This window comes from Phoenix dactylifera, chromosome 4, assembly GCF_009389715.1.
Source record: "Phoenix dactylifera cultivar Barhee BC4 chromosome 4, palm_55x_up_171113_PBpolish2nd_filt_p, whole genome shotgun sequence".
In the NCBI taxonomy this organism is placed as follows: domain Eukaryota; kingdom Viridiplantae; phylum Streptophyta; class Magnoliopsida; order Arecales; family Arecaceae; genus Phoenix; species Phoenix dactylifera.
The window spans coordinates 5,991,387-6,018,451 of record NC_052395.1 but is presented as its reverse complement, the minus strand read 5'-3'; the positions used below and the strand labels follow the sequence as shown (position 1 = coordinate 6,018,451).

Genomic DNA, 27,065 nt, shown 5'->3' with positions numbered 1-27,065 from the left:
AGGTGCCTTTTTGAAATGAATATACATTTCTTTTTTGAAAACTCGTCTGTCGTAGCCTAAAGTTTTTCTGCTCGGATCCGTTTTAGGTTCCGAGGATATGGGCTCTAGGGCCTCAGCTTTTCCGCCATAGGGTTTGAGTTTGAGTTTGGCTTGCCGAGCTCCATTGCTCGGTCCTTCAACCAGTGGTATAGCAACGCTTGTGCTTATACCAAGGATTTAGGCTCGGAAAGTCTTTCCGTTCCGAGCTCAGTCCAGAATTCGACCGAGCCCTAAGGCGGTCTCTAGGACTTAAAATTTTTGCGTAATTAGTGAACTTCGACCCTCGCATTGCCGGGGCGGACCAGATTCGTTTCCAACGAATGGGTCGAATGCTCGTCAACTCGTGACGGGAATTCACCGGACTTAGTGTAATAATACGCTGGTGTCATGAGCACTCCTTCGCCGAGGCGATTGAAGACGCTCCTCTGCTCGGCGTCCGTTCCTTGAGGACATCGGCAGAGAAAAATCCAAGACCATGTAGAAGCATTAAATGAATGGGTACCTTGTACCATATGCGTCCTTGCGCCGAGGCGACTGAAGACGCTTCTCTGCTCGAGCTCCGTTCTTGGAGGGCGTCGACAGAGAAATCCAAAAGCAGAATAGATAATGTAAAAAACATTAAATAAATGGGTACCTTGTACCGTGTGCGTCCTTGCGCCGAGGCGACTGAAGACGCTTCTCTGCTCGGACTCCGTTCTTCGAGGACGTCGGCAGAGAAATCCAAAAGCAGAATAGATAATGTAAAAAACATTAAATAAATGGGTACCTTGTACCGTGTGCGTCCTTGCGCCGAGGCGACTGAAGACGCTTCTCTGCTCGGACTCCGTTTTTGGAGGGCGTCGACAGAAATCCAAAAGCAGAATAGATAATGTAAAAAACATTAAATAAATGGGTACCTTGTACCGTGTGCGTCCTTGCGCCGAGGCGACTGAAGACGCTTCTCTACTCGGACTCCGTTCTTCGAGGACGTCGGCAGAGAAATCCAATAATAGGTAATGTAAAGACATTAAATAAATAGGTACCTTGTACCGTGTGCGTCCTGGCGCCGAGGCGACTGAAGACGCTTCTCTGCTCGGACTCCGTTTTTGGAGGGCGTCGACAGAAATCCAAAAGCAGAATAGATAATGTAAAAAACATTAAATAAATGGGTACCTTGTACCGTGTGCGTCCTTGCGCCGAGGCGACTGAAGACGCTTCTCTACTCGGACTCCGTTCTTCGAGGACGTCGGCAGAGAAATCCAATAATAGGTAATGTAAAGACATTAAATAAATAGGTACCTTGTACCGTGTGCGTCCTGGCGCCGAGGCGACTGAAGACGCTTCTCTGCTCGGACTCCGTTTTTGGAGGGCGTCGACAGAAATCCAAAAGCAGAATAGATAATGTAAAAAACATTAAATAAATGGGTACCTTGTACCGTGTGCGTCCTTGCGCCGAGGCGACTGAAGACGCTTCTCTACTCGGACTCCGTTCTTCGAGGACGTCGGCAGAGAAATCCAATAATAGGTAATGTAAAGACATTAAATAAATAGGTACCTTGTACCGTGTGCGTCCTGGCGCCGAGGCGACTGAAGACGCTTCTCTGCTCGGACTCCGTTTTTGGAGGGCGTCGACAGAGAAATCCAATAGCAGAATAGATAATGTAAAAAACATTAAATAAATGGGTACCTTGTACCGTGTGCGTCCTTGCGCCGAGGCGACTGAAGACGCTTCTCTGCTCGGACTCCGTTCTTCGAGGACGTCGGCAGAGAAATCCAGAAGCAGAATAGATAATGTAAAAAACATTAAATAAATGGGTACCTTGTACCGTGTGCGTCCTTGCGCCGAGGCGACTGAAGACGCTTCTCTGCTCGGACTCCGTTCTTCGAGGACATCGGCAGAGAAATCCAGAAGCAGAATAGATAATGTAAAAAACATTAAATAAATGGGTACCTTGTACCGTGTGCGTCCTTGCGCCGAGGCGACTGAAGACGCTTCTCTGCTCGGACTCCGTTCTTCGAGGACGTCGGCAGAGAAATCCAGAAGCAGAATAGATAATGTAAAAAACATTAAATAAATGGGTACCTTGTACCGTGTGCGTCCTTGCGCCGAGGCGACTGAAGACGCTTCTCTGCTCGGACTCCGTTCTTCGAGGACGTCGGCAGAGAAATCCAGAAGCAGAATAGATAATGTAAAAAACATTAAATAAATGGGTACCTTGTACCGTGTGCGTCCTGGCGCCGAGGCGACTGAAGACGCTTCTCTGCTCGGACTCCGTTTTTGGAGGGCGTCGACAGAGAAATCCATCGATGAAGGAACGAGCCGAGCTCGTTGGTTGAAGCTGGTAAAGAATGAGCCGAGCTCGTTTGGCCAATAAAGACAACATCCCAACGTATCGGGGCATCCCGATGAACCGGGGCATCTCAACGTCTCGAGGCATCCCGGCCGAGGTCGGGGTAGGAGCACGAGCCGAGCTCGTCCGGTCAGAGGACCGCTATTCAACAATCGATGGAGCACGAGCCGAGCTCGTCCGGTCAGAGAGGACCGCTACTCAATAATCGATGGAGCACGGGCCGAGCTCGTCCGGTCAGAGAGGACCGCTACTCAATAATCGATGGAGCACGGGCCGAGCTCGTCCGGTCAGAGAGGACCGCTACTCAATAATCGATGGAGCACGAGCCGAGCTCGTCCGGTCAGAGGACCGCTACTCAATAATCGATGGAGCACGAGCCGAGCTCGTCCGGTCAGAGGACCGCTACTCAATAATCGATGGAGCACGAGCCGAGCTCGTCCGGTCAGAGGACCGCTACTCAATAATCGATGGAGCACGAGCCGAGCTCGTCCGGTCAGAGAGGACCGCTACTCAATAATCGATGGAGCACGAGCCGAGCTCGTCCGGTCAGAGAGGACCGCTACTCAATAGTCGATGGAGCACGAGCCGAGCTCGTCCGGTCAGAGAGGACCGCTACTCAATAATCGATGGAGCACGAGCCGAGCTCGTCCGGTCAGAGAGGACCGCTACTCAATAATCGATGGAGCACGAGCCGAGCTCGTCCGGTCAGAGGACCGCTACTCAATAATCGATGGAGCACGAGCCGAGCTCGTCCGGTCAGAGGACCGCTACTCAATAATCGATGGAGCACGAGCCGAGCTCGTCCGGTCAGAGGACCGCTACTCAATAATCGATGGAGCACGAGCCGAGCTCGTCCGGTCAGAGAGGACCGCTACTCAATAATCGATGGAGCACGAGCCGAGCTCGTCCGGTCAGAGAGGACCGCTACTCAATAGTCGATGGAGCACGAGCCGAGCTCGTCCGGTCAGAGAGGACCGCTACTCAATAATCGATGGAGCACGAGCCGAGCTCGTCCGGTCAGAGAGGACCGCTACTCAATAATCGATGGAGCACGAGCCGAGCTCGTCCGGTCAGAGGACCGCTACTCAATAATCGATGGAGCACGAGCCGAGCTCGTCCGGTCAGAGAGGACCGCTACTCAATAATCGATGGAGCACGAGCCGAGCTCGTCCGGTCAGAGAGGACCGCTACTCAATAGTCGATGGAGCACGACCCGAGCTCGTCCGGTCAGAGGACCGCTACTCATATCTCGACGCCTCGAGCTTTCCGATAACCGGGGCATCCCGACGTCTCGGGGCATCCTGACCGTGGCCAAGGTAGGAGAATGAGCCGAGCTCGTTGATGGAGAGCGCACCATAAACTCATGGACATCTTTAGGGAGTCCACGCAGGTACTCCATCATCCCGAGGTATCAGGGCATCCCAACCGTGGTTAGGGAAGAATAAACCTGATGCCATGAGTTAATCAAGAAAATTGGTGAGCTCGGAATAAGTTCGCAAACCATCAGTTTATCGTGAAATGAAATTCATAGAGTGAAATTCATAGAATGAAATTTAATGGTTGAATAATGAGGGACCCCTTAGGGTTCTACTGGTGGTACACGCGGAGATTTTCAGAGCTCCAGCTCCGCGGAATGGGAGTCCCATCTAGAGACTCCAATTGATAAGCTCCGGGTCGGCGAATGCGCGTGACTCGGTATGGTCCCTCCCAATTCGGGGCCAGCTTTCCTCGCTCAGTTGGTCGGGAGGTTTCAGCTCTTCTTAGGACAAGGTCCCCTGGTCTGAAAGATTTGACTTTGACCCTGGCGTTGTAGTACTGAGCTGTCTTTTGTTGGTACCTCGCCATACGCACTCGGGCGACCTCCCTAGTTTCCTCGATCAGGTCGAGGTTGCCTCTGAGCTGCGAAGAGTTGGAGCTAGCATCGTGGTGCTCGACTCTTGGAGAGGGGAGCCCAATCTCTAGTGGAATGACGGCCTCCGTCCCATATGTCAGGTTGAAGGGAGTCTCGCCGGTGGGGACGCGGAACGTAGTCCGGTAAGCCCACAGGACATTGTGTAGGTCTTCGACCCATTGTCCTTTGGATTTGTCGAGCCTGGTTTTGAGACCCTGCAAAATAGTACGATTTGTTACCTCGGTTTCTCCGTTTGTCTGAGGATGCGCGACCGAGGTGAAGCGGTGATCAATGCCAAGCTCGGAGCAGAACTCTCTGAAATGGATGTTGTCGAACTGGCGACCGTTGTCAGAGATAAGGATGCGGGGGAGCCCAAATCTGCAAATGATGGACTTCCAAACGAAATCCCGCATCTTCTGCTCGGTGATCCGGGCGAGGGGCTCAGCTTCCACCCACTTAGTAAAGTAGTCGATGGAGACGACCAGGAACTTCCTTTGCCCGGTGGCCAGAGGAAATGGCCCGAGGATGTCAATTCCCCACTGGGCAAAAGGCCAAGGGGAGCTGATAGAAGTCAAAGGAGCCGAGGGCCGGCGCTGAACATTGGCGTTCCTTTGGCACCGGTCGCATCTTTGGACGAAATCCATAGCATCCTTCTGGAGTGTCGGCCAATAATATCCTTGGCGCAGAATTTTATGGGCCAAGGCTCGTCCTCCCAGATGGTTTCCACAAATTCCTTCGTGGACTTCGCGCAGGGCATAATTAGCTTCCGTTGGGCGAAGGCATCTGAGAAGGGGAGAGGTGAAGGATTTCCGATAGAGCTTTCCCTCGTATAGTATGTATCGGGTGGCGAGGCGCTTGATTCGGCGAGCCTCTCGTACATCAGCAGGGAGGGTTTCGTCTTGCAGATAGCTGATGAGTCCATCCATCCAGCTTGGCTCGAGCTCGGTGCAGAGGGTCTGCTCGGGCTCGTCTGTGCTGGGCTTTTGGAGATATTCCAGGACTGCCTCTTTGGGAAGCTCGCTCATGCGAGAGGACGCCAGCTTTGATAGCTGGTCGGCCCTGAGATTCTCCGACCTGGCAATATGTTGAATGTGGAAAGAGTCCAAGGTCGAGGCGAGATCCCGTACCTTCTGGAGATACTTCTGCATGGTCGGGTCTCTGGCTTCGAAGTCGCCCACAATTTGGTTGACGACGAGCTGAGAATCACTGAAGGCCTTCAAGTCCTTCACTCCTAGCTCTTTGGCTAGCTTAAGCCCGGCGACGAGCGCTTCATACTCCGCCATGTTATTGGAAGCAGGAAACTCGAGGCGCAGGGCCTGCTCGGCGACCACCCCCTCCGGGCTGGTGAGAATAAATCCTGCTCCACCACCCCCCGAGTTTGAAGAGCCATCGACATGTAGAGCCCATGTAAAACTCGGGGTCCGCTCCAGCGGTGGCTCGGGTTCAGGCTCGACCTCATCTGGTATGGTGCACTCGGCTATAAAGTCTGTGAGTGCTTGTGCTTTGATCGCCTGTCTGGGCCGGTACTCAATGTCGAATTCCCCGAGCTCAATGGCCCATTTAGTGATCCGACCCGCACGATCTGATCTCTGCAGGATCTGCTTGATCGGCTGGTCAGTCAGCACAGCCACTGTGTGAGCTTGGAAGTAGGGTCGGAGCCTCCGAGCTGAGATGACCAAAGCATAGGCGGTCTTCTCAAGCTTGGAGTATCGGGTCTCAGCATCCCTTAAGACCCGGCTGGTGTAATACACCGGTTTCTGAAGTTTCCCCTCCTCTCGGACCAGGACCGAGCTTACTGCTACAGGGGAGACAGCTAAATACAAGTAGAGAAGCTCACCCTGTTGAGGCTTCGTGAGTAGGGAGGGGAAGCCAGCAGGTGCTTGAGCTCTTCAAAAGATTGCTGGCACTCGTCCGACCACAAAAAGTTCTTCGGCTTTTTGAGGGCTGCAAAGAATGGAAGGCAGCGCTCGGCTGAGCGGGAGATAAACCTCCCGAGGGCTGCCACTCGGCCCGTGAGCCGCTGTACCTCCTTGACCGTCCTGGGAGGCGTCATCCTTTGGAGGGCTCGGATCTTCTCTGGATTGGCCTCGATTCCTCGTTGTGTAATGATAAAGCCGAGGAATTTGCCGGAGGTGACCCCGAATGCACATTTAGCTGGGTTGAGCTTCATCTGGTACTTTCGGAGTGTGGAGAATGCTTCGTTGAGGTCGGCTATGTGGTCTTGCGCCGCCTTGCTTTTCACCAGCATGTCATCCACGTAGACCTCCATGTTTCGGCCTATTTGGTCTTTGAAGATCCGGCTGACCAGCCTTTGATAAGTCGCCCCGGCATTTTTTAGACCGAATGGCATCACTTTGTAGCAGTAGGTTCCCCCGTCGGTGATGAAGGCTGTCTTTTCCTCGTCTTCTGGCGCCATGCGGATCTGGTTATATCCGGAAAAGGCGTCTATGAATGCCAGCAGCTTGTGACCCGAGGTGGAGTCCACGAGCTGGTCGATGCTGGGAAGTGGAAAGCTGTCCTTCGGGCAGGCTTTATTCAGGTCGGTGTAGTCCACGCACATACGCCACTTTCCGCTAGCTTTTTTGACGAGGACCACATTGGCGAGCCATTCCGGGTAGGATATCTCCCGGATGAAGCCGGCTTCAAGGAGCTTGCCGACCTCCTCGGCTGCTGCTCGTTGTCGTTCAGGGGCGGCGCCTCGCTTCTTTTGTCGCACGGGCTTGCAGGTCGGCTTCACCTGAAGCCGGTGGACCATGACCTCCGGGTCTATCCCCGGCATGTCTACAGGCGACCAGGCGAAGACATCCATATTGTCCCGTAGGAAGTCGACGAGGCGACTCCTCGCGTGCTCGTCAAGGCCGGAGCCGACCTGCACGGTTAGCTCAGGAGAGTTCTCTCGTAAGGGAACTTGAATTAACAACTCACCAGGCTCTACCCGCTCTTTCTGGGGGTTGACTCGTGCCTCCTTAACTTCAGTTGAGGGCTGGTCAGTCGTTGGGGCGGGCACCTCGGCTGGTCGTCTTGCCTCGTGGGTCGCTAGGTAGCATCGCCTTGCCACCATTTGGTCTCCTCGAACTTCACCGACTCCCTGGCTGGTGGGGAATCGCATCAGCAGGTGGTGAGTTGAGACCGCTGCTCGGAGGGCGTTGAGTCCTGGCCTTCCAAGGATGGCGTTGTAAACCGAGGGCAGGCGTATCACAAGGAAGCTCATACCCACGGTACTTTCACGAGGGGCGAGCCCAGCTGTGACCAGAAGGTCGATCTCGCCCTCTACTGGGACTGAATCCCCAGTGAATCCAACTAGCGGAGCATTCATCCTCCGTAGCTGTTCTTTTGTCATCCCCATTTTACAATAAGCATCAAAATACAAAATATTCGCCGAGCTTCCATTATCAACCAGGATGCGTTTTACATCAAATTTATTTATGATCATGGAGATGACCATGGCATCATCATGGGGAGTTTCGACTCCCTCTAGATCGTCATCTGAGAAGGAGATGGCTTCAGAGGTGCGCGGGCGCTTCGAGGAGGCTCCTTCCCCTGAGGTTTTCCCAGCCGAGGTCCCTCCTCGGATAGTGTTGATGACGCCGGCGATGGGCCTGTTGGCATTGGAACCTTCAGGCTGTGCTGCTCCTTCGGCTGGCTTCTTCCCTTCACGCCGGCCTTGCACAAACCGATCGAGCACCCCTCGGCGAATGAGTGCTTCGATCTCATTTCGGAGCTGATAACAATCCTCGGTATCATGGCCGTGATCCCGGTGAAAACGGCAATACTTCCGGAGATCACGCCGGATTCTGGTGTCTGGCTTTGGAGGGGGGAGCCGGATGCAATCCCGACTCTCAATCTCCATGAGGATTTCAGCCCGAGGAGCATTGAGGGGAGTATACTCTTCATACCTCCCTTCAGGTGCACGGGCCTGCAGTGGGAACCTCGGGCGGAGTGACCTCTGCTGCGGCGGTCCTCTCAACCGGAGTGGACTCTTCGGGCGGGGCGGATTCTTAGCTCGTCGTGGAGACGGGCTTCTGGGTCGGCCGCGCTCCTCGCGGCGTCTTTTCTTGGGGTTCTGCTCGGTTCCACCCCGCCTAACTGCCACGGCCTCTTCTGCCTTGGCATACTTCCGCGCCCGAGCGAACATTTCGGTGAGGTCCGCTGGGAAATTCTTCTCAATCGAGAAGAGGAATCTGTAGGACCGGGCTCCAGTCTTCAGCGCCGACATGGCGATTGACTGGTCAAGCTCCCGGACTTCCCATGTTGCGGCGGTGAACCGGTCCAAGTACTCCTTGAAGGATTCTCCCTCCTTTTGTTTGATGTCGAGGAGGGAGTCGGATGTCCGCCGCTGGGGCTGGCTAGCGGCGAAGTTGCCGGCGAACTGTCTGCCGAGCTGCTCAAAGGAGGAGACAGTACTTGGCTTCAGCCTGGTGAACCAAAGCCGGGCTGGTCCTCGGAGTGTCGCCGGGAAAGCCTTGCACATCATGGCTTCCGAGGCTCCTTGTAGGGCCATTAAGACCCGGTAACTCTCCAGGTGGTCAAAGGGATCAGCCTTGCCGTTGTAAGGCTCCACCTGGGGCATCTTGAACCGGAGGGGAACCGGTTCATCTTCAATCTCCTGGGAGAAGGGCGACTTCGTATTGAACTCGAAGTCGCCGTTACGTCCCGATTTTCTCCCGTGGAGTGCCTGGATTTGGCGCTCCAGCTTTTCGACCTTCTTGTCGAGTTCATCATTCTGGAGGATCGCTACAGCGGTTCCTCCGGGTGCAGGTTGCCCTGGAACCGACTCAGCTTCTGAAGGCTGTGGCCAGCCTCCGTGATCTCTGACTGGGTGCTCTCTCCAGAGGGAGGCCTGGACTTGAGAGTCCTGACCTCGAAGAGGAAGCCCGCTTGTAGGGGGCTCCGGTTGAACTGGAGCCGGGGGAGGCGGTGCTGCTGGGATGCCCCTGGGTTGCAAGCTTTGGACGGCGGTAGCCAACGCCTGCACTTGCTGCACCAGGGCGTCAAATTGTTCCGGTTGAACTTGAGGTGCTGGCTCAACCGGGGGTGGTGAGTTTCGAACGGAACATTCTGGGCTTGGTGGAGGACGTCGAGAGGCGTTGGAAGCCCCTTTGCTTCTTAGCTTCATGGTAGCGAACTCGGTCCCTTCCTCTAGCGCCAACTGTTGCTGGAAATTGGACCCGGGGGCCGCCGCGAAGCCGGGGAAGGAGGAGCTTCGCTGCTACAGGGGGCGGACGGCGGTGCGCCGGCCGGCTGCGTCCTCCGCTGCGGGGGGTGTGCAAGTCCTGCAAGGAAAACCGGTGGCCGGGCTCCCCGGCGCCGGCCCTCCGATGCCTAAGTCAGAGGGGGCAAGTATGTGGAGAAAGCAGGGAAGAGAGTATATGGAGAAGACAGCAAGAACATTTGGATAAGATAAAGAAGACGAAGAGGATGATGTCCTCAATTGCGTCTGTGCTTCCCGGCGGGTTCAGTCCCGGGGATCTGTTTTCGTTTTTTGTTCTCCTCCCCTTGGTTCTCCCAGGTTCCCTTTTATAGGAGGGGATTACGTTACCTGGGAGGTAACCGGGGGATTTGTCCCTGTCTGTAATAATTAGGCACGATTTGGCCCATTTATGGCGTAGTGGAGAACGGGGCCGAATCAGACCGGAATCAGGGAGTTGTCACGGTCGATCGGACCTGTTGGAGTGGTTGAACCGCCGGCCGTAGCGGGCCTGGGGTCTGTGGATGGTAAGTGCATTTATTACCGAATGAACCGGCGGTCAGGTAGAGCCATGCGCTCTGATGGTTCAGTGATCCGGAGATCGTCTTGGGCCGTGTTCATTAAATGCCTGAGTGCATCGGAGACTTGAGGGAGTCTCATGCATTAATGGCAGGTCGTGCCGAACGCCTGCGGAGATCTTATGCCTTGATGGCTTGGAGATAGTGGCAGGTCGCAAGCCGTAGGAGTTGTCAAGTCCCTTGGACTTTAGGTGGAAGTTGAACATTTGGTTAAGGCATCGGCTCGGCAAGGGTGCCGAGCCGAGCTGGTCGCCCAATGGGGCGCCCTGTGGCGGGGCTGCTTTGAGCACTCCTGGTCGGCGCCCTTTAGGCGAGCACCTTCTAGCAGAGCGCCTCGGCGCTGTCTTTGGTCGGCACTTTCTAACCGAGCAGCTTATTTTGGTTGGGCACCTCTTGGCGCGCACTCTGGTCGGCGCCCTCTAGTCGAGCGCCTTCCTGGTCGGCATCCTTTGGCCGAGCAGCTTTCTGGCCGGCACTCCTTGGCCGAGCGGCTTTCCGGTCGGCGCTCTTCGGCCGAGCGGCTTTCCGGTCGGCGTACTTCGGCCGAGCGCCTCCGTGGATGTATGACTTGGGGTTTTTCCCCCAACAGAATTCATTAGTAAACATAAGATATACTCAAATGCTTTGAGCTCATCAAAATCAAATAGGGGTTTTAATCAATCACTCCACAATCTCCCCCTTTTTGATGATGACAAAACTTTGAGTATATGTAAAGTGAATTGCTCAATAAACAAGGAAATAAAATCCATAAATGAATTCAAATGTCTGGTAATTTAATATATCCAAGCTTGAAAGGTGTGAAGCAATAAATTTTGGAGTTAAAGCTCCCCCTTTCATTTGGAATTATATAAGCCTTCATATTATGCAATCAATTGTTTGGCTTATATGTATAATTAATGACTTAGCTTTCTTAAAAAATTCAGATTCTCCCCCTCAACATATGCATTCTACTTTGTTTTGATTCTCTGAATTTCCTTTTAATGCATTGAAGTTTTTGAACTGAATTTTTGGTTTTTAGAGGGAAAATCTGTCAATTTGTTCTTGAGTTGGATTCAATTAATCTCCGAATATCCCTTGAATAGATTCTGGAGATTACTCCATTAGGAGCCCCAACAGAGAGATAATGAGCCTCGAGGTACCAAATCCACTAAGAACAAATTATGTTTTAATTTTCATTTTGATTCCTTTTATGTTGATTCCATTTACATATCTATTAAATATTTCTCTCCCTTTTTGTCATCGTATCAAAAAGGAGGTAATCAGAACACACAATCAATCATAGATCAAATGGCACAGAATTGCAGAAAATATGGCTACTCATTGTATTGATTTGTATGTAAATACATTTGAGAATACAATAAGGAAAGCAAAACAATACATGTCAACACAAAAACAGCTAAGGTCTCCTCGAGGATGTAACTCCTCCTCTCGAGGATGTGGCTCCTCCTCTCAATCTGTTCTGCTCCATGAGGAGGGTGACCGCATCTGTAACATGCCCGAGCTGAGAGATAATGGACGAAGTGGCCCTGCTATTTGTAGTGGAGAGCTCGGTCACCGACTTCTGAAGTGCGTCCAGCTTGTCGATGAGCACATTCGACAAGCGCTCGGCCCCCTGAGTAGTGGTGCTCATGTCCTTCCGGATGTCATCGCGCATCATCCGAGTGGTGCTCGTGACCTCGCTCATACTGGAGAACTGGGCCTGGATCAAGCTCCGGACATTGTAGATCTCTTCCCGTACATGGGCCGTCATGTCTGTCACGGCTGTCAAGGAAGGGACCAACTCAGAAGATGTGGGTGCAGGAGAGGGAGCAGGCACTGAACCTCGGAGCTCCCTAAGCAGATCATCTCGCAGGTCTCGGACAATCTCTTGCCGCAACTCCAGGAGCTGCTCAGGAGCGATCCGGACCTCCATGGGTGGTGGAGCTGAGGAGGAGGGTCCGGCTGAGGTGGTAGGAGCAGAAGTGGAGGGAAAGTCAGGATAGTCAGAATCTGGCTCAGGACTAGGGGAATGTCTGGTGGTATATGTGGAGGTGGAAGACTTCCTAACCCAGGTCCCCTCTACCTTCCGAAACCCCATCCTGTGTAGGGTCCCCGGACGCATGCGATCAGTCCATCGCAATGCCTTAGAGGGTTCCCCCTCAGGAATGGGAATCTCGGCCTCCCTAAACAAAAGAGTGAACATCATACCGTAGGGTAGGGTGAGCCTAGGTCTATCTAGTGGCTCACATAGATACCTATACATCATCTTGGGAAAGTTGATTGGGGTGTCCTGGAGGATGTAGAACATGAGAGCTAGGTCTCTCTCAGATACAAAATCAAATCTCCCGGTCTTAGGGAACAAGGACCTAGACAGGATGCTCAGGAGGATCCGCACCTCAACTGGAAGTGAGCTAGCGGATACCTCGTCTAAGGGGGACTGAGGAGGATATCCTAGTATGGCCGTAAGGGCCTCAGTCCTATCCTCGAGGTGTGTGGGAGCCACCCCTACTTGTGGAAGGTGGAGGATGTGGGCAATGATATCCTCCGAAATGAACAAAGGGACACCGGCTACCGTGCCCTCTATACCCCCATCTCTCCGATGGACGGTACCGTAAAACTCTCTAACTAATCCAGGGTAAGTGGGAAGATCTAATATAAGGAAATACTCTAAGCCCTGGACACGCAATCTCTCACCTATGGTGAAGCCCTCCCGGGAGAGATAGTCGAAATCGACGTATCTCCCGGTGGAGACCGCCTTCCCGGCGCACGGCCTCGCGGGAACTGCCCTCGGCGGGGAACGAGCCGGAGGTTGTGACCTCGCGGGATCGTGCCGAGCCTTGGAGCGCCTCTCGGGACCGGCCTCGGGTTGGGACCTCTTCCGGACAACGGCTTTACGAGGCATAGTGACCTAGAATGGGAGGAAAAGCCCTAATGGACGGTGAAAAGGTCGACGGAAAAAGCTTGGGGACGACCGGGGACGACCTAGGAGTCGGCTCTAGGGCTTGTGAACAGTGGCGGTGAAGAATAGAAATGTTTTGAAAACGATGGAGCTAGGGTTAAAAAGTCGGATCCCGACTGCGAGTCGACTCCTCTGAGTCGCGAGTCGACTCTCCTTATGCGCCTATTGACCTTGAGTCGACTCCCGACTGTATGCGAGTCGACTCACCCTCTGCGGCCATTGATCTCGAGTCGACTCCCGTAAATGTCCGAGTCGACTCCCCCTTACGAGCCGACTCTGAAACTTACTCGAGTCGTCTCGAACTTTGGCACGCACCTAAAAATCATGCTATGTTCGTGCCGAATGAGGAAAAATCACTAAATTATGATCTGATTTGATGATCATTGAAAAGAAACTCTATTTTAACCACAATCTAATCATCAAAATCAATGAATCTAGTGGAAACTACCACTAGGATGGATCAATCACTCCTAATCCCCTCCTAAGCACACTAAATCTCTCTTCACTTAAGGGTTTTGTAAAAATGTCAGCTAATTGATCATCAGTACAAACAAATTGAAGTGTCACATCACCATTCAGTACATGATCTCTTATGAAGTGATGTCTTATCTCAATATGTTTAGTTCTTGAATGCTGAATTGGATTTTTAGTTAGATTAATGGCACTTGTATTATCACAATTAATGGGAATTTTGTTTTGTTTAATGCCATAATCTTCTAATTGTTGTTTGATCCACAAGATTTGAGCACAACAACTCCCGGCTGCAACATATTCAGCTTCAGCAGTAGATAAAGCAACCGAGTTTTGTTTCTTGCTAAACCATGAGATTAGGTTTTCTCCTAGAAATTGACAAGACCCGCTGGTACTTTTTCTATCAAGTTTACATCCAGCAAAGTCTGAATCTGTGTATCCTATTAATTTTAGGCTAGATTCTTTAGAATACCATAAACCTATATTCTTGGTTCCTATTAGGTATTTAAAGATTCTTTTGACTGCAATTAGATGAGATTCTTTAGGATTAGACTGATATCTTGCACACATGCAAATACTAAACATGATATCAGGTCTACTTGCAGTTAAATACAACAAAGATCCTATCATACCTCTATATAGCTTCTGATCTACAGATTTACCTGATTCATCTTGGTCTAATTTGCATGATGAGCTCATGGGGGTGCTGATTGATTTGTTTCCCTCCATATCAAACTTCTTGAGCATCTCCTTGATGTATTTGGCTTGACTGATGAAGATGCCTTCTTCAGATTGTTTGATTTGAAGTCCAAGGAAGTAATTCAGCTCTCCCATCATGCTCATTTCAAATTCACTCTGCATCAAATCAGCAAATTCTTCGCAGAGGCGATTGTTAGTAGCACCGAAAATAATATCATCAACATAAATCTGTACTAATAACATATCTTTGTTTTGCCTTTTCAGAAACAGTGTTGTATCTACATTACCCCTAGAGAACTCATGTTCTAATAGGAATTTGCTAAGTCTCTCATACCATGCTCTAGGTGCTTGTTTCAAACCATAAAGTGCTTTGTTCAATTTATAAACATGATTAGGGTATTGATGATTTTCAAAACCAGGAGGTTGTTCTACATATACCTCCTCATTAATATACCCATTTAAAAATGCACTTTTTACATCCATTTGAAATAATTTAAAGTCCTTAGAGCATGCAAAAGCTAATAAAAGTCTAATTGCTTCAAGTCTAGCTACCGGAGCAAAGGTTTCATCAAAATCTATACCTTCTTCTTGATTATAACCCTTTGCTACTAGTCTAGCCTTATTCCTTATTACAATACCATTTTCATCAAGTTTATTTTTATAAATCTATTTGGTACCTATAATTGAATATTCAGTAGGTCTTTCAACTAGATTCCATACTTTGTTTCTAGTAAATTGGTTTAATTCTTCTTGCATTGCATTTATCCAATTTACATCTTTTTCAGCTTCTTCTATGTGTTTGGGCTCAAAATGTGAAACGAAAGCTAGATGATTGTTTAAGTTCCTAAGGGATGCTCTAGTCCTAATAGGTTGAGATGGATCATCTAGAATTAGTTCCTTAGGATGCCCGTGAGCATACCTCCAAGCTTTAGTTAGCCCATGATCCACAATAGCCTCTTGGCTTGATGATGCACCTTCAATTAATTTTTGATTATCATCTTGTAATGTCATCTCATCTATCTTTTCTTCAAGAATTTCAGCATCATCATCAAAATTAACTCTCTTGCTAGAAGAGATGTCACTAGAATCATCAAATACAACATGTATAGATTCTTCTATAACTAAGGTTCTTTTATTAAAGACTCTATAGGCTTTGCTAGTTGTAGAGTACCCCAAGAATATAGCCACATCAGATTTTGAGTCAAATTTTCCTAGATTATCTTTTCCATTATTATGAACAAAACACCTACATCCAAAGACATGAAAATAGTTTACCTTTGGTTTTCTATTTTTCCAAAGTTCATAAGGTGTTTTCTTTATAATAGGTCTTAATAAAACTCTATTTAGTATATGACAGGAAGTATTAATGGCTTCTCCCCATAAGTACTTAGGGAGGTTACTTTCACATAACATAGTTCTAGCCATTTCCTCTAGAGTTCTATTTTTCCTCTCCACAACTCCATTTTGTTGTGGTGTCCTAGGTGCAGAAAAGTTGTGTTATCCCCTTTTTACTACAAAATTCTTCAAATAAATAATTTTCAAATTCGGTACCATGGTCACTTCTAATAGCTATTACTGAAGTATCCCTAGCATTGGTTACTTCTTTATGAAATTTCTTGAAAACTGAAAAAGCTTGATCCTTATGAGTTAAGAACATGACCCAAGTGTATCTAGAATAATCATCTACAATAACTAGACCATATTTATTTCCACCTAGGCTTGTGGTTCTAGTTGGTCCGAATAGGTCCATGTGTAGTAGTTCTAGAGGTCTAGAAGTTGAGACACGATTTATAGATTTAAAGGAGTTCCTTGATTGTTTGCCAAATTGACATGCTTCACAAATTTTATTCTTTTCAAATTTTAATTTTGGCAAACCTATCACAGAATCTCTTTTAACTAGTTTGGATATTGTGTCCATGCTTGCATGACCTAACTTACGGTGCCATAACCAACTAGCATCATTGTCCTTAGTTTCATTAACAACTAAGCATGGGTTGTGTTTGGCAAGATCCTCAAGGTCTACAACATACACATTCCCACGTCTTATTCCTTTAAAAACTAAACATCATAGCCTCTATCACATAATTGACTAATGCTTAATAAATTATGCTTAAGACCATCAACATATCGAACATTATCAATAAAAGTAGAAGGGGTAATTTGTACTTTACCTATACCAATGATGTGACCTTGGTTGTTGTCTCCAAAAGTCACAGCACCTCCCTTCTTAGCTTCAAGGGTGAAGAATTGATCCTTGTCACCCGTCATGTGTCTTGAGCAGCCACTGTCCAAATACCAGCAATTTTTGTTGACCTTGGCTGCAAGACACTCCTACACAAGCAGATCATATAATCTTAGGTACCCAAGTTTTCTTGGGTCCTTCATGGTTAGTCATATTGGTTTCTTTTGGAACCCATACCCTTTTAATTTTTCTTTTAGTTTTTCTTTTTCTATAGTCACATATGTTTGCTTTATGTCCTACAGTTCCACAACAAACGCAGGTTACTTTCTTAGTTTTGCTTTCTCCAGCTTTAACAAAGAAGTTACTAAGAAGTTTTTGCTTATTTTTAGGTTTATATCCTAAACCCGCTCTATTAAATACGGCTCGTTGACTATTAAGTATCATATTCAGTTTTTCTGAACTATATGTAAATTTTTCAACCAAAGGTTTGTACTTTTCAAGTTCTTTAGTTAGAGTTTGTTTTTCGGTTTTTAGAATGTTTAAATCTTTTATGACATTCTCGTTTAAGATTTGTTTATTGTTTTTAAGTTCTGAAATTTCCTTAGTTAGTATTTCACTATCTTTACTCAAGGTATTGGTCTTTTGAGTTAAGAGTTGATTGCTTGTCTTAAGTTCTAAATTTTCTTTAGTGATAGAGTCCTTATCCTTAACTAATTTATCGTATTTATGTAAGTAAGATTGATTAGCTAGCTTTAGCTCTTTGTTCTTAAGGTTTATAGCCTTATATTCTATCATTAATTCATTAAATGCATCATACAATTCATCAAATGTAAAATCTAGATGCGTTTCGGACGTTACCTCATTTTCATTGGCCATGAAGCAGAAATTGGCCTTTTCTTCTTGTTCTTCATCCGATGATGAAGATGATGCGTCGGAGTCCGATAAGGTGGTGACAAGGGCTTTCTTCTTCTTGTACTTGCTGCTCTTCTTTAGTAAGGGACCACTTTGTTAACATAAGGAAGTTCTTTCAAACGGAAGTTAAGTCAAGGGCTAACTAGAATTATTCTCTTCGAGATTTCCACCTCTAAATCTGATTTTTTTTTTAACTCAGCTCTGATGTGTCCCGGCTTTTTGCACTCATAGCAACCAATCCCCTCATTTTCCCTTTCCTTACCTTTATCCTTGCGATAGGAATTTGAGGGGCCTCTCCTTTGATGATAGGACTTCTTGTGGTTGATGAATTTTCTGAATTTGCGCACAAGAAGAGCCTCATCATCATCTCCCTCATGATCCTCTTCTTCACTGCTGCTACTGCAAGATAAGTCCTTGTTAGATGATGTAGATTTAAGAGCTATTACCTTTTTCTTATGGGAGGACTCTTCTTCGCTGTGCTGCTTCATTGTTAGCTCGTGAGTCATTAGGGATCCAAGGAGCTCTTCAAGTGGAAGTTTGTTCAAGTCCTTAGCTTCTTGGATTGCCGTCACCTTGGCTTCCCATGACCTTGGTAGACAGCGAAGAATTTTTCTGACAAGATCACTGTTAGTATAGTTTTTGCCAAGGCTTTTTAGGCCATTGACAATGTCAGTAAACCTAGTGAACATGCTAGTGATTGTCTCATTAGAATCCATCTTAAATAGTTCATACTTATGAACTAATATATTTATTTTGGATTCTTTGACTTGATTCGTGCCCTCATGGGTCACTTCAAGTCTGTCCCAAATCTCTTTTGCAGAATTGCAAGTAGAGACTCTATTGAATTTATTCCTATCTAATGCACAGTAAAGCACATTCATTGCTTTAGAATTGAGTTGTGCCTTTCTCATGTCATGTTCATCCCAATCCTTTTCTAGTTTGGGTACAGTGACCCCCTTTACATAGATGGATGGGATGTATGGTCCATTTGATACAATGGTCCACATCTCATAGTCTTGGGCTTGGATGAATATTCTCATCCTAGCCTTCCAATATGAGTAATCGGATCCATTAAAGAATGGGGGTCTTTGGGTGGACTGACCCTCAATGTGGGAAGATCCAAATGGGGTTGTCATTTCGATCTTTTACTCTTAGGGTAGAAGAGTTTAGGCTCTGATACCACTTGTTGCCCAGATAGACAACCCAAGAGGGGGGGTGAATTGGGTTTTAAAATAATTTTGCAATTAAAACGTTGTGGATGACTAATTAATGCTTTACCAAGATGACTAATTGATTGCTGTGTGTTGTGAATGAAATGAGAGTAAAAGAAAGAGACAAACAATCACAAACACAAGAATTTTATAGTGGTTCGGAGCTAACCCTTGCTCCTACGTCCACTCCCCAAGTCTCACTTGGGAATTCACTATAACCCCTTGGATTACAGCCGGTTGTTTTCCAAGCTCACAACCAAACTTGTTGTTTTACGAGCTCACAACGAACTCGGTCGGTTTTTCCAGGCTCACCGACTAGAACCAACCCCGATTGTTTTCCCGGGATCACAATCGAACCCTTACACGTTGGTTTTACACTCGGCTCACCGACCAACCTCTACACCCTTGATTCAATCCCCCGATTGAATCAAGCAAAGACAATATGGAAAGAATAAGAAACAAACAGAAAAACTGAGCTTCTTAAAAAGCAGATTTGCTACAATATAAACTAGAGAGAAGTTAAGAGCCCTCAAACACTTTTGCGTTGGAGTAGAATAAGGCTTCTTGAACTTTGAGTCTCCTCTGGAACGTCTGATCGACTTGAATGCAGGAGGAGACTTCTTTCAATGCTGGGAAGAGGTTGTTGGATGGAGTTAATGGCGCTCTTCCTTCTTTTTCGTTGAAAGCAAGTTTGCAGAGAATAAATGCTTGATCTCTTTGAATGGAATGGTAGTTCTCTGCCTTGCTACAGTCCTCTGTGGCTATTTAAGCCATCCCCCACGGAAACTAGCCGTTAGACACCTTTTTCTGCCCGTTCTGCACACTCTGCACAACCTGACAATGTGTCCGTTGGGGTCGGAGTCGACTCGCGCGATCAGGAGTCGACTCGGCTGTAGCGGGAGTCGACTCATGCTTTTCTGGAGTCGACTCGGCAACTGTTCCGGATTTGAATTAAAGTAGCTTCTTCGACTGGGAGTCGACTCGTCTTGACCTGGAGTCGACTCGCCAACTTCTGGAGCTGACTTGGCATTTTCGGAGTCGGCTCCTCCCATGAAATCCGTAGATCAACTTTTCAATTTGGTCCGCTCGAGTCGACTCGACAGTCCTGGGAGTCGACTCGGCGCTCAGAGCCCGAACTCCCGATCTTCTGTCTTTTGGCTCGTCCAGTCTTGGAGTCGACTCGAACTTCCCCGGAGTCGACTCGACTCTCAGTTTCCGAAACTTAGTCTTCTGCCTTTTTGGTGTACCGTTGCCTTGGAGTCGACTCGAGCTGTCTGGGAGTCGACTCGGCTCTCAGAGACAACAAATTGATCTTCTGTCTTTTTGGGTCGCGCTGTCTTGGAATCGACTCGCGTATTGCGGGAGTCGACTCGAATCTCAGAGTCCGAAAACGGTTCTCTGACTTTTGCCTTGTGTTCCACTGAGAGTCGACTCTCACTTTCTTTGGAGTCGACCTGCCAACCATCGGAGTCGACTCGCGTTCCACAGGAGTCGACTCGAATCTCAGGGTCGAAAAAAAACGCTCTCTGACTTTTCTGTCTGTAGCTTCTTAGAGTCGACTCATATTACTCCGGAGTCGACTCGGTAAGCATCGGAGTCGACTCGCGCACTTCAGGAGTCGACTCGCTGACAGGTTTTGAGTTGATGCTTTCTGTTCGTCTGTCTGTTCTCAGTCGGAGTCGACTCGTACTGGTCTGGAGTCGACTCGAGCCCGTGCCAGTGATTCTGATACGCTTGGAGTCGACTCGTAATATCCTGGAGTCGACTCAAGTCTCAGACTTTGGTTCAAACTGACTTCATACCTTATCCAAAATATCTTGAACCAAGTCTAGAAACACTTAGACACGATTTTCACTGAAACACTTAATTGAATTCATTAGTAAACATAAGATATACTCAAATGCTTTGAGTTCATCAAAATCAAATAGGGGTTTTAATCAATCACTCCACAGTCTTGTATATGACTTTCAACATCAACTTTTTTGAGTTCTCGTACGACCTTTTGAAAGGTTTCCACTTTTGCCTGGTAATCCAGGAAGGTTCTCATTGCATCGTAAGATGTATCTACGATTACTTTTATAATTGATGGCAAGCAGTATGGTTTGGTGGCCCTGGAGAAAGGTATTTTATCTGACTCCTTTAGCAAATATCATGGAATTGCCAAGAAGAAGATTGGTTTGTAGTAAAAACACAAGAACCTTGCTCTTCCTTATGACTGATGTCACGAAGATGTTGAGATTTGCTAGTATTCTCTTCATCTGGAAGGCCTGCCTGGCAAAGAGAGATCCCATCAAACTTTAGTCTTAGTATTGCCAATATTACCAGATGCCACTTTTGAGTGAACTTATGATGAAATAACCTGTCATGCTTGCATCCATTAAAAGTTCCAATTGAATGATTGTTTTTGTAGTAGTCAATAAGAGAAACAACTAAGGAAGCTAATTGGTCTCATTTTTGTTACACCATCACGAGCCTGGGTCAAGCCCAACAATGATTTTGAAAATCTGCCTAACCTGAGCTTGAATAATAATGCTTGACCTGGACAAAAGTTCTATCCATAATTGTCCCTAGCCTTGTATCTATGATTGATAGCCATTTAGTGGACACCTTTATGATTGAACTAATACCGCTAGTCTAGTGGCTTGGCTGTGGTGTATGATTGTAAGTTAAAAATGACAGTCAAATTTTAAAAGACGTAAAAGGTGAAATTAGTGTCGGTATGACTTTAAATGTTGATGATGACACTGTATAGAAGGAGAGGTGCTTATTTGGCTGGTTCCTGTAGGCAGCCATAGTTTCAGATTAGTTTTAGATTTTTATGATATTTTTATTTTTGACTTTATAAAGAAAATCATTGACTTGGATTGGGGTTTGCAATATGTTGTGGATCTAATCATTTTTTGTATCTTTTCTATTCTGAAATTTTATTTTCAAATTTGGGACACGGTCAAAGAAATTTAATTTTCAATTGGATCCAAGCCTTTGGACCTTCCAGCATTCTTGTGTGATCATGGTCATGCTTCTTTGCTTCTATGTTGATCTTCCCCCATGCCACAAATTCTGGTATCTTTTAGTAATAGTCCTAGTTTATTCACTTCTATTTACCTGCTTGTTTAGATTCCTTGAGACTATGTTTTCATTTTCCATTTTTATAGCAAACATATGCAACCGTTTATGGTAGCAGCTCACATTTCCATTGACTCATGATCCAGCCAACTTCTTCTGCGATGGATGTCCAACTTGGTTCCTTTCTTGAGAGATATTTGTCATGAAATCTAAGTTATTTTTCACCACATACGAGGCAACTAATAGTGTCCGGTCTCCAATAAATGTGGTTTGTATGTGGGTTTTGGCATCATCTTGTGGCTTTATTTTGCCACTCCAACTGCCAGTATGCCTTCTTCCGTGTTGGTCAACTTTTACAAAAGCAATGCTTGCTGCTAGGTGGCATCATTACACTTAGAAAATGTAATTTTAGTTTGCCAACTGCACTGTATTAGATATTTACATGATCTCCTATTGTTTGCTAGTTATCTTGGTGTAGGACAGCCTTGATTAGGGAAAATCAAGGATGCTTAATGGGTTGTTTTGGGCTAAAAAGGTAGGAAATTTGTGTGAGAAGCTAGGTTTTATGTTGGTATATGGATGGGAAGGATTTGGGTGCAAAATAGGGTCAAAAAGATGAAGTTTTGAGGGCTTTATGTGAGCTGGAACAAGAAAAACGGGATAAAACTTTTGTTTGTTTGGTGAATCTGAAGGCTAATTGATTGATGGATGTGTATGGGTTTGTTGCTTTTGGTTGCCAGAGTTCAGTGGGGATGGAATCAGATCTGAATTTGAGGTTTTAGGGTGCTCTAACTAAAGAAAAAGAAGAAGAAAAGAGGCAGATTTTCTAGGAGTCCTGGAATCTCGCAGGCATCACACTTCGGGTTAGAATTGCATCACACAACTCTAAAAGAAAGTATAATTGCTTAGAAAAAAATCTCTGAAATTTTTTATTGCCTTCATAATGAGAGATTACAGCCGTATTTATAGAGTTCTAATTCTCCTACTACTAGGATTTGGATTTCAAATAACAAAGTTGTAATTGACTAATAAGATCCCACTAAAGACCATAAATAAGGCCTCGAAACATAAATAGACCTATACGAGCCATGACCCCTATGACAGCCCATGCCTAGAAAATTTGAAAAATTACAAAAATAATTTTGACTCTAAAAACTTAAGAAAACGTTCATAATACTGAACAAGCATTATAGTACTGCTGAAAACCATAAAATTAAGATTCTATAATGACTAGTTGACCCTAAGCAAGGTTCCAAGAGGGTCCCATGTCATCCAACACATTCCAAATCAAGGCTTAAGCATTAGGACCAGCCTTAGGATGCCTTTTATAGGTCTTCAATGGCTGCTGCCAACGTCCTCCATCATTTCTTCACGGGTGAGACTTATTGTGACCACAAGCAGCTTATCTTTATGGCCAGGTGTCACATCTATGGTTACCTAGGAAGCATCGATACCTAAATCACATGTTCTGTCCATATTGTAGCTGCATCGGATACCAGATATTCTCGGATATATGTCCGATTTGTATTAAGTATCCTAATTTTCAATTTTTTTCGAAGTATTCTAGATACTTCACGGGCACACTTTAGATACTTCACTTATGCATTTAAATGAGGGGTGGGTTAAGCTTTGTAGTCTATGAGAATTTTAAAATATTTAGTATGGATTTTTTCTCTCAAGAAAAAAACATTGAATGATGAGCTTGCAAAAGTTATGCTACTGTACAAAGCAAGGTTTGCTGTACCGGTTGGTTCTAATGCGCACTAGCTGTACCGGTACCAAACCGGTATGCGGTATGGAGGGCATATCGTCATTTGGTATGCCGAATTGGATACCATACCGAGCATACTGTCATTGTAATAGGATGGTACTGGTACATGGTTCGTATCGAAACAGTGAACCTTGGTACAAAGTGTGCACTATATTATTTTGATAGCCTAATATGCTTTGTGGATGTTTTTTTATATACATATATATGTATTTATGTCTATGTATGTGCATGTGTGTGTGTGTGTATAATATAAATACACATATATTGTATCTATTTGTATATATGTATGTATATATATGTATATATATACATATATGTATGTGCATTATCTATATATCTATATATATATATGTATATGTATATACATTTATCTATATATGTATCCACACATATATATATATATGTGTGTATATATACACATATGTATGTATACATATGTGATTACATACATACATACACGTAGCCATATTTTATCCTACAATTTCAAGATTTGTCTTATTAGCGTATTGGTATTGTGTAGTATCCGTATCTCCTATCTGGTTCCATGCTTCATAGATGGTTACTAAGGCCCTGTTTGACAGAGCTGTTGGCAGTAGAGCTTTCGGAATTAGAGCTTTTTGAAGTATATATGTCTGGTAACTATATTTTTAAAATGCCGTAGAATTTTAATATATGTTTGGTAAACAAACTAAGAAAGTACTTTTGGTATGACAAAATGACCATAAAGGATATTGCATAGTATTATACAACAGAGCATAATAAAATATAATAGATATTAATATAAAAATATATGATATAGTATAATAATACTATAATGTAATATAATATTATTATAATATTTTAATATAATATTGTATACTATAGCATAATAATATAACATAATTTGATATTATATAACATAACATATCAATGTATTATGATATAATATAATATTATATTATATTTATAGTATAATACAATAATAAAGGAATAAATTAATATAATTATTATCATTATATATTAATATTTTATTAATATAATATTTTTAGGAACTAATTTTTGGGTTTCTTGTTTTCTTTGTTGGAACTCCTGCAAATATCTATAATATAAAGAGACATTTTCTATAATTATAAAATTTTATTATGGGTATTTTGGTCCAAAAAGAAAAAAAATTTATAAATCAAAGCAGCTTTCCGACGCATACTAAAAGTTTTTTTTCGAAGAAGCTCCATTTTGGAGCTTCTCCCAAAAAGATGTTTTAGCTTTCTAGCAAAACTAAAATAGCTTTCTGATATTTTTTACCAAACACTTCTATTCCATCCAAAAGTACTTTTGGAGGGTCAAAAAGTATTATCTAGCCCACCAAAAGCTCTTCCAAACGGGCCTAATGCCCCCTTTAGCTGCATTATGTCATTGTCAACTCTCTTGCACACTTATGTGGTTAATAATATTACACTAAGGCACTGGACCTTTGTAGTAGGAAACTTTTAACCAAGGTAATGTTGATGCTTTGGAAATTCTCTTGAAACTTAAACCTGCACCTGCTTATTGATCACCTCCTCAAGTGTCCTTTTAATAACTGCCTTTTGTTAATGTTGAGCTATGGGTCTTTCTGCTCTGCCAATTGGCACCTCTGTCCTTAGTGCTTTAATTTGGAGACATTCCAAGCTTGACTCTGATAAGGTGGCACTGCCACTGTTGTTCTCAGAAGAAGAACAAAAGATCAATGCTGAAATAAGAAATACCAAGATGTTGGTTTCTATCCTATCAATGGTTCTGTATATTAAATTATCAGATAGTTGAATCTTATATCTTATTAAAAATGATTTGTTAGGAGGCGTACCTTGGGTCAAGTTAGAGATTGCTTAGTTCTTATTTTTGTTTGATTATTTTGTTTAATTTTCTTGATCTTGTTTCTGACTGTGGAGCTACAATCATGTTAGTCTTTTGACGACTCAAGTAAAAGTAATTCTGAGTCTTAGAAGGTCGATTGGCTTTCCTTTTGTCATCATTTGATTGGAAACAACTCATGGAAACTAAATGGTGAAACCTTCTTTTAGCTGAGTCAACTTAGATGTAGAACTAGGCCATATGTTGTACATGGTCACTGGCTGCTGAGCCTTGGCCAGGATTTGCACTAGAAATGCATGCATGTTAATGGATGCTTATTTCCTGGTGTTTCCATTTACATGGTTTATGTCGTCTTATAAAGTTACTGGTGTTAGACCTATCAACTCCCATCTGTTATTGATTTGTTCAAGATTCTCACTGTTTTAAAATGTAGTGCATACTGTTGCATGTGCTCCCGATTATGCTTGTGGTCCCTTGATCTTATGGCATTTCCTTTATGTGGTCATGCTATAAATGAACCAACAAGTTGGTCCGCTTAGTAATGTGCAAACACATATATGACCTACTTAGTAGTGTATTTGTACAACTAATATGTGAGCCATTTTAACATTTTGGAGCCACATATACAGCTCACTCTTATATGGGCCTGAGCAACGGAAGCCGATTCAAGCTAATGGTTAGGTTTGATATAGTTTTCAGGTGGGCTTGATATAGGTTTTATTAATGTTAAAATATTTATTATTATTAGAGATTAGGCATTAAGAAATAAGTGCTAAGTGTTAGTGATTATTCTTATTAATATTATTATTATCCATCCAGAAAAAAATTACTATAATTTTTGTTGTATTGTTATATTTTTAGTATGTTTATTTTTAAGTAGTTGAAAAATAATAACCACTTATACCTGCATATGCGGTCCACATGGGGCCCTCTGACTACCCGCATACTGCAACCATCTTTTAAAACACTAGATTTGTTTGAGTGGAACTCTCATCTTAATTTCCATAATATACTAAATCTTGAAGAAATGAGTACAATCTTAACTTTGATGGCTCCCACTGGGATCAGACACCTCTGTTACTTTGACTGTTCTACATGGCTGAGGCTAGTGTTGCTTGCAAGCAGTTGTTGAATTCTTCAAATCTTCTGGGAAGCACTCCGGTGCCCTAACTACCATGTCTGACTGCCAAACTACGTGGAACATTAACTGAACTTAAGTACTATGAGGAATGTGGTCATGATTCCGTGCTTGGGTGTATATGGTGTATAAATCTTGACAGATTAGTCGAATAACCCATTATATGGTCTGAATTACATCTCATGGATCTTACGTGATTTGTCTTCTTTTTTCATATAAGTATGCATATATTCCATCAACTACTGTTTTCGGAATTTGGATGATCTTCTACTTTGCATCTAGATTGACACCAAAAGTCAGCTTTGTATCCAAACAACGGTCAGGCACGCACGTTGTAATGAATGTAAAGGTGCACTGTGTATATCATATCTCTCAAATTCGTCTTCTTGAATTTATGCATTTCATAAGTCCCTGGTAAATCTTGTAATTCAAGCATGGAGTGCTCTCTATTTCGAAGCAAAGTGTAGCCCTGTAACTAATACACACATCATTGTACTTGCAAAGGTTTCCCCCGCGTCCTTTTAAGCAGTTACCTATTCTGCAAAAAGGTATATTTTCTTGCATTCAGTTGCCAATGTTTTTTTTTTTTGGATCATTTTTCCATAGGTTTGGAACCCTAGGGCAAATAGAGAGAATTGCGCTCCTTCTGCAATTGAAGTTCTACGAATAATTGATGAGACCTTAGATGCCTTCTTTCAACTGCCTATAGCAATGCACCCAGCCTTGCTTCCAGACTTGATGATTGGACTGGACAGAAGTCTGCAACATTACATATCTAAGGCAAAGTCCGGCTGTGGTAAGTTTGAAACCTGAAACTGGAT

At 45.0% G+C, this 27,065-nt stretch overlaps 1 protein-coding gene across 1 annotated transcript in view; it reads left to right on the top strand.

The window, feature by feature from the left end:
• The window catches only part of LOC103717855 (protein unc-13 homolog), a 36,281-nt gene that overhangs the window by 7,617 nt on the left and 1,599 nt on the right, over window positions 1-27,065 (top strand). Inside the window, exon 4 of the mRNA XM_008806394.4 lies at window positions 26,851-27,040. Within this exon, the coding sequence (XP_008804616.2) occupies window positions 26,851-27,040 (190 nt within the window). The remainder of the gene's footprint in view (window positions 1-26,850; window positions 27,041-27,065) is intronic.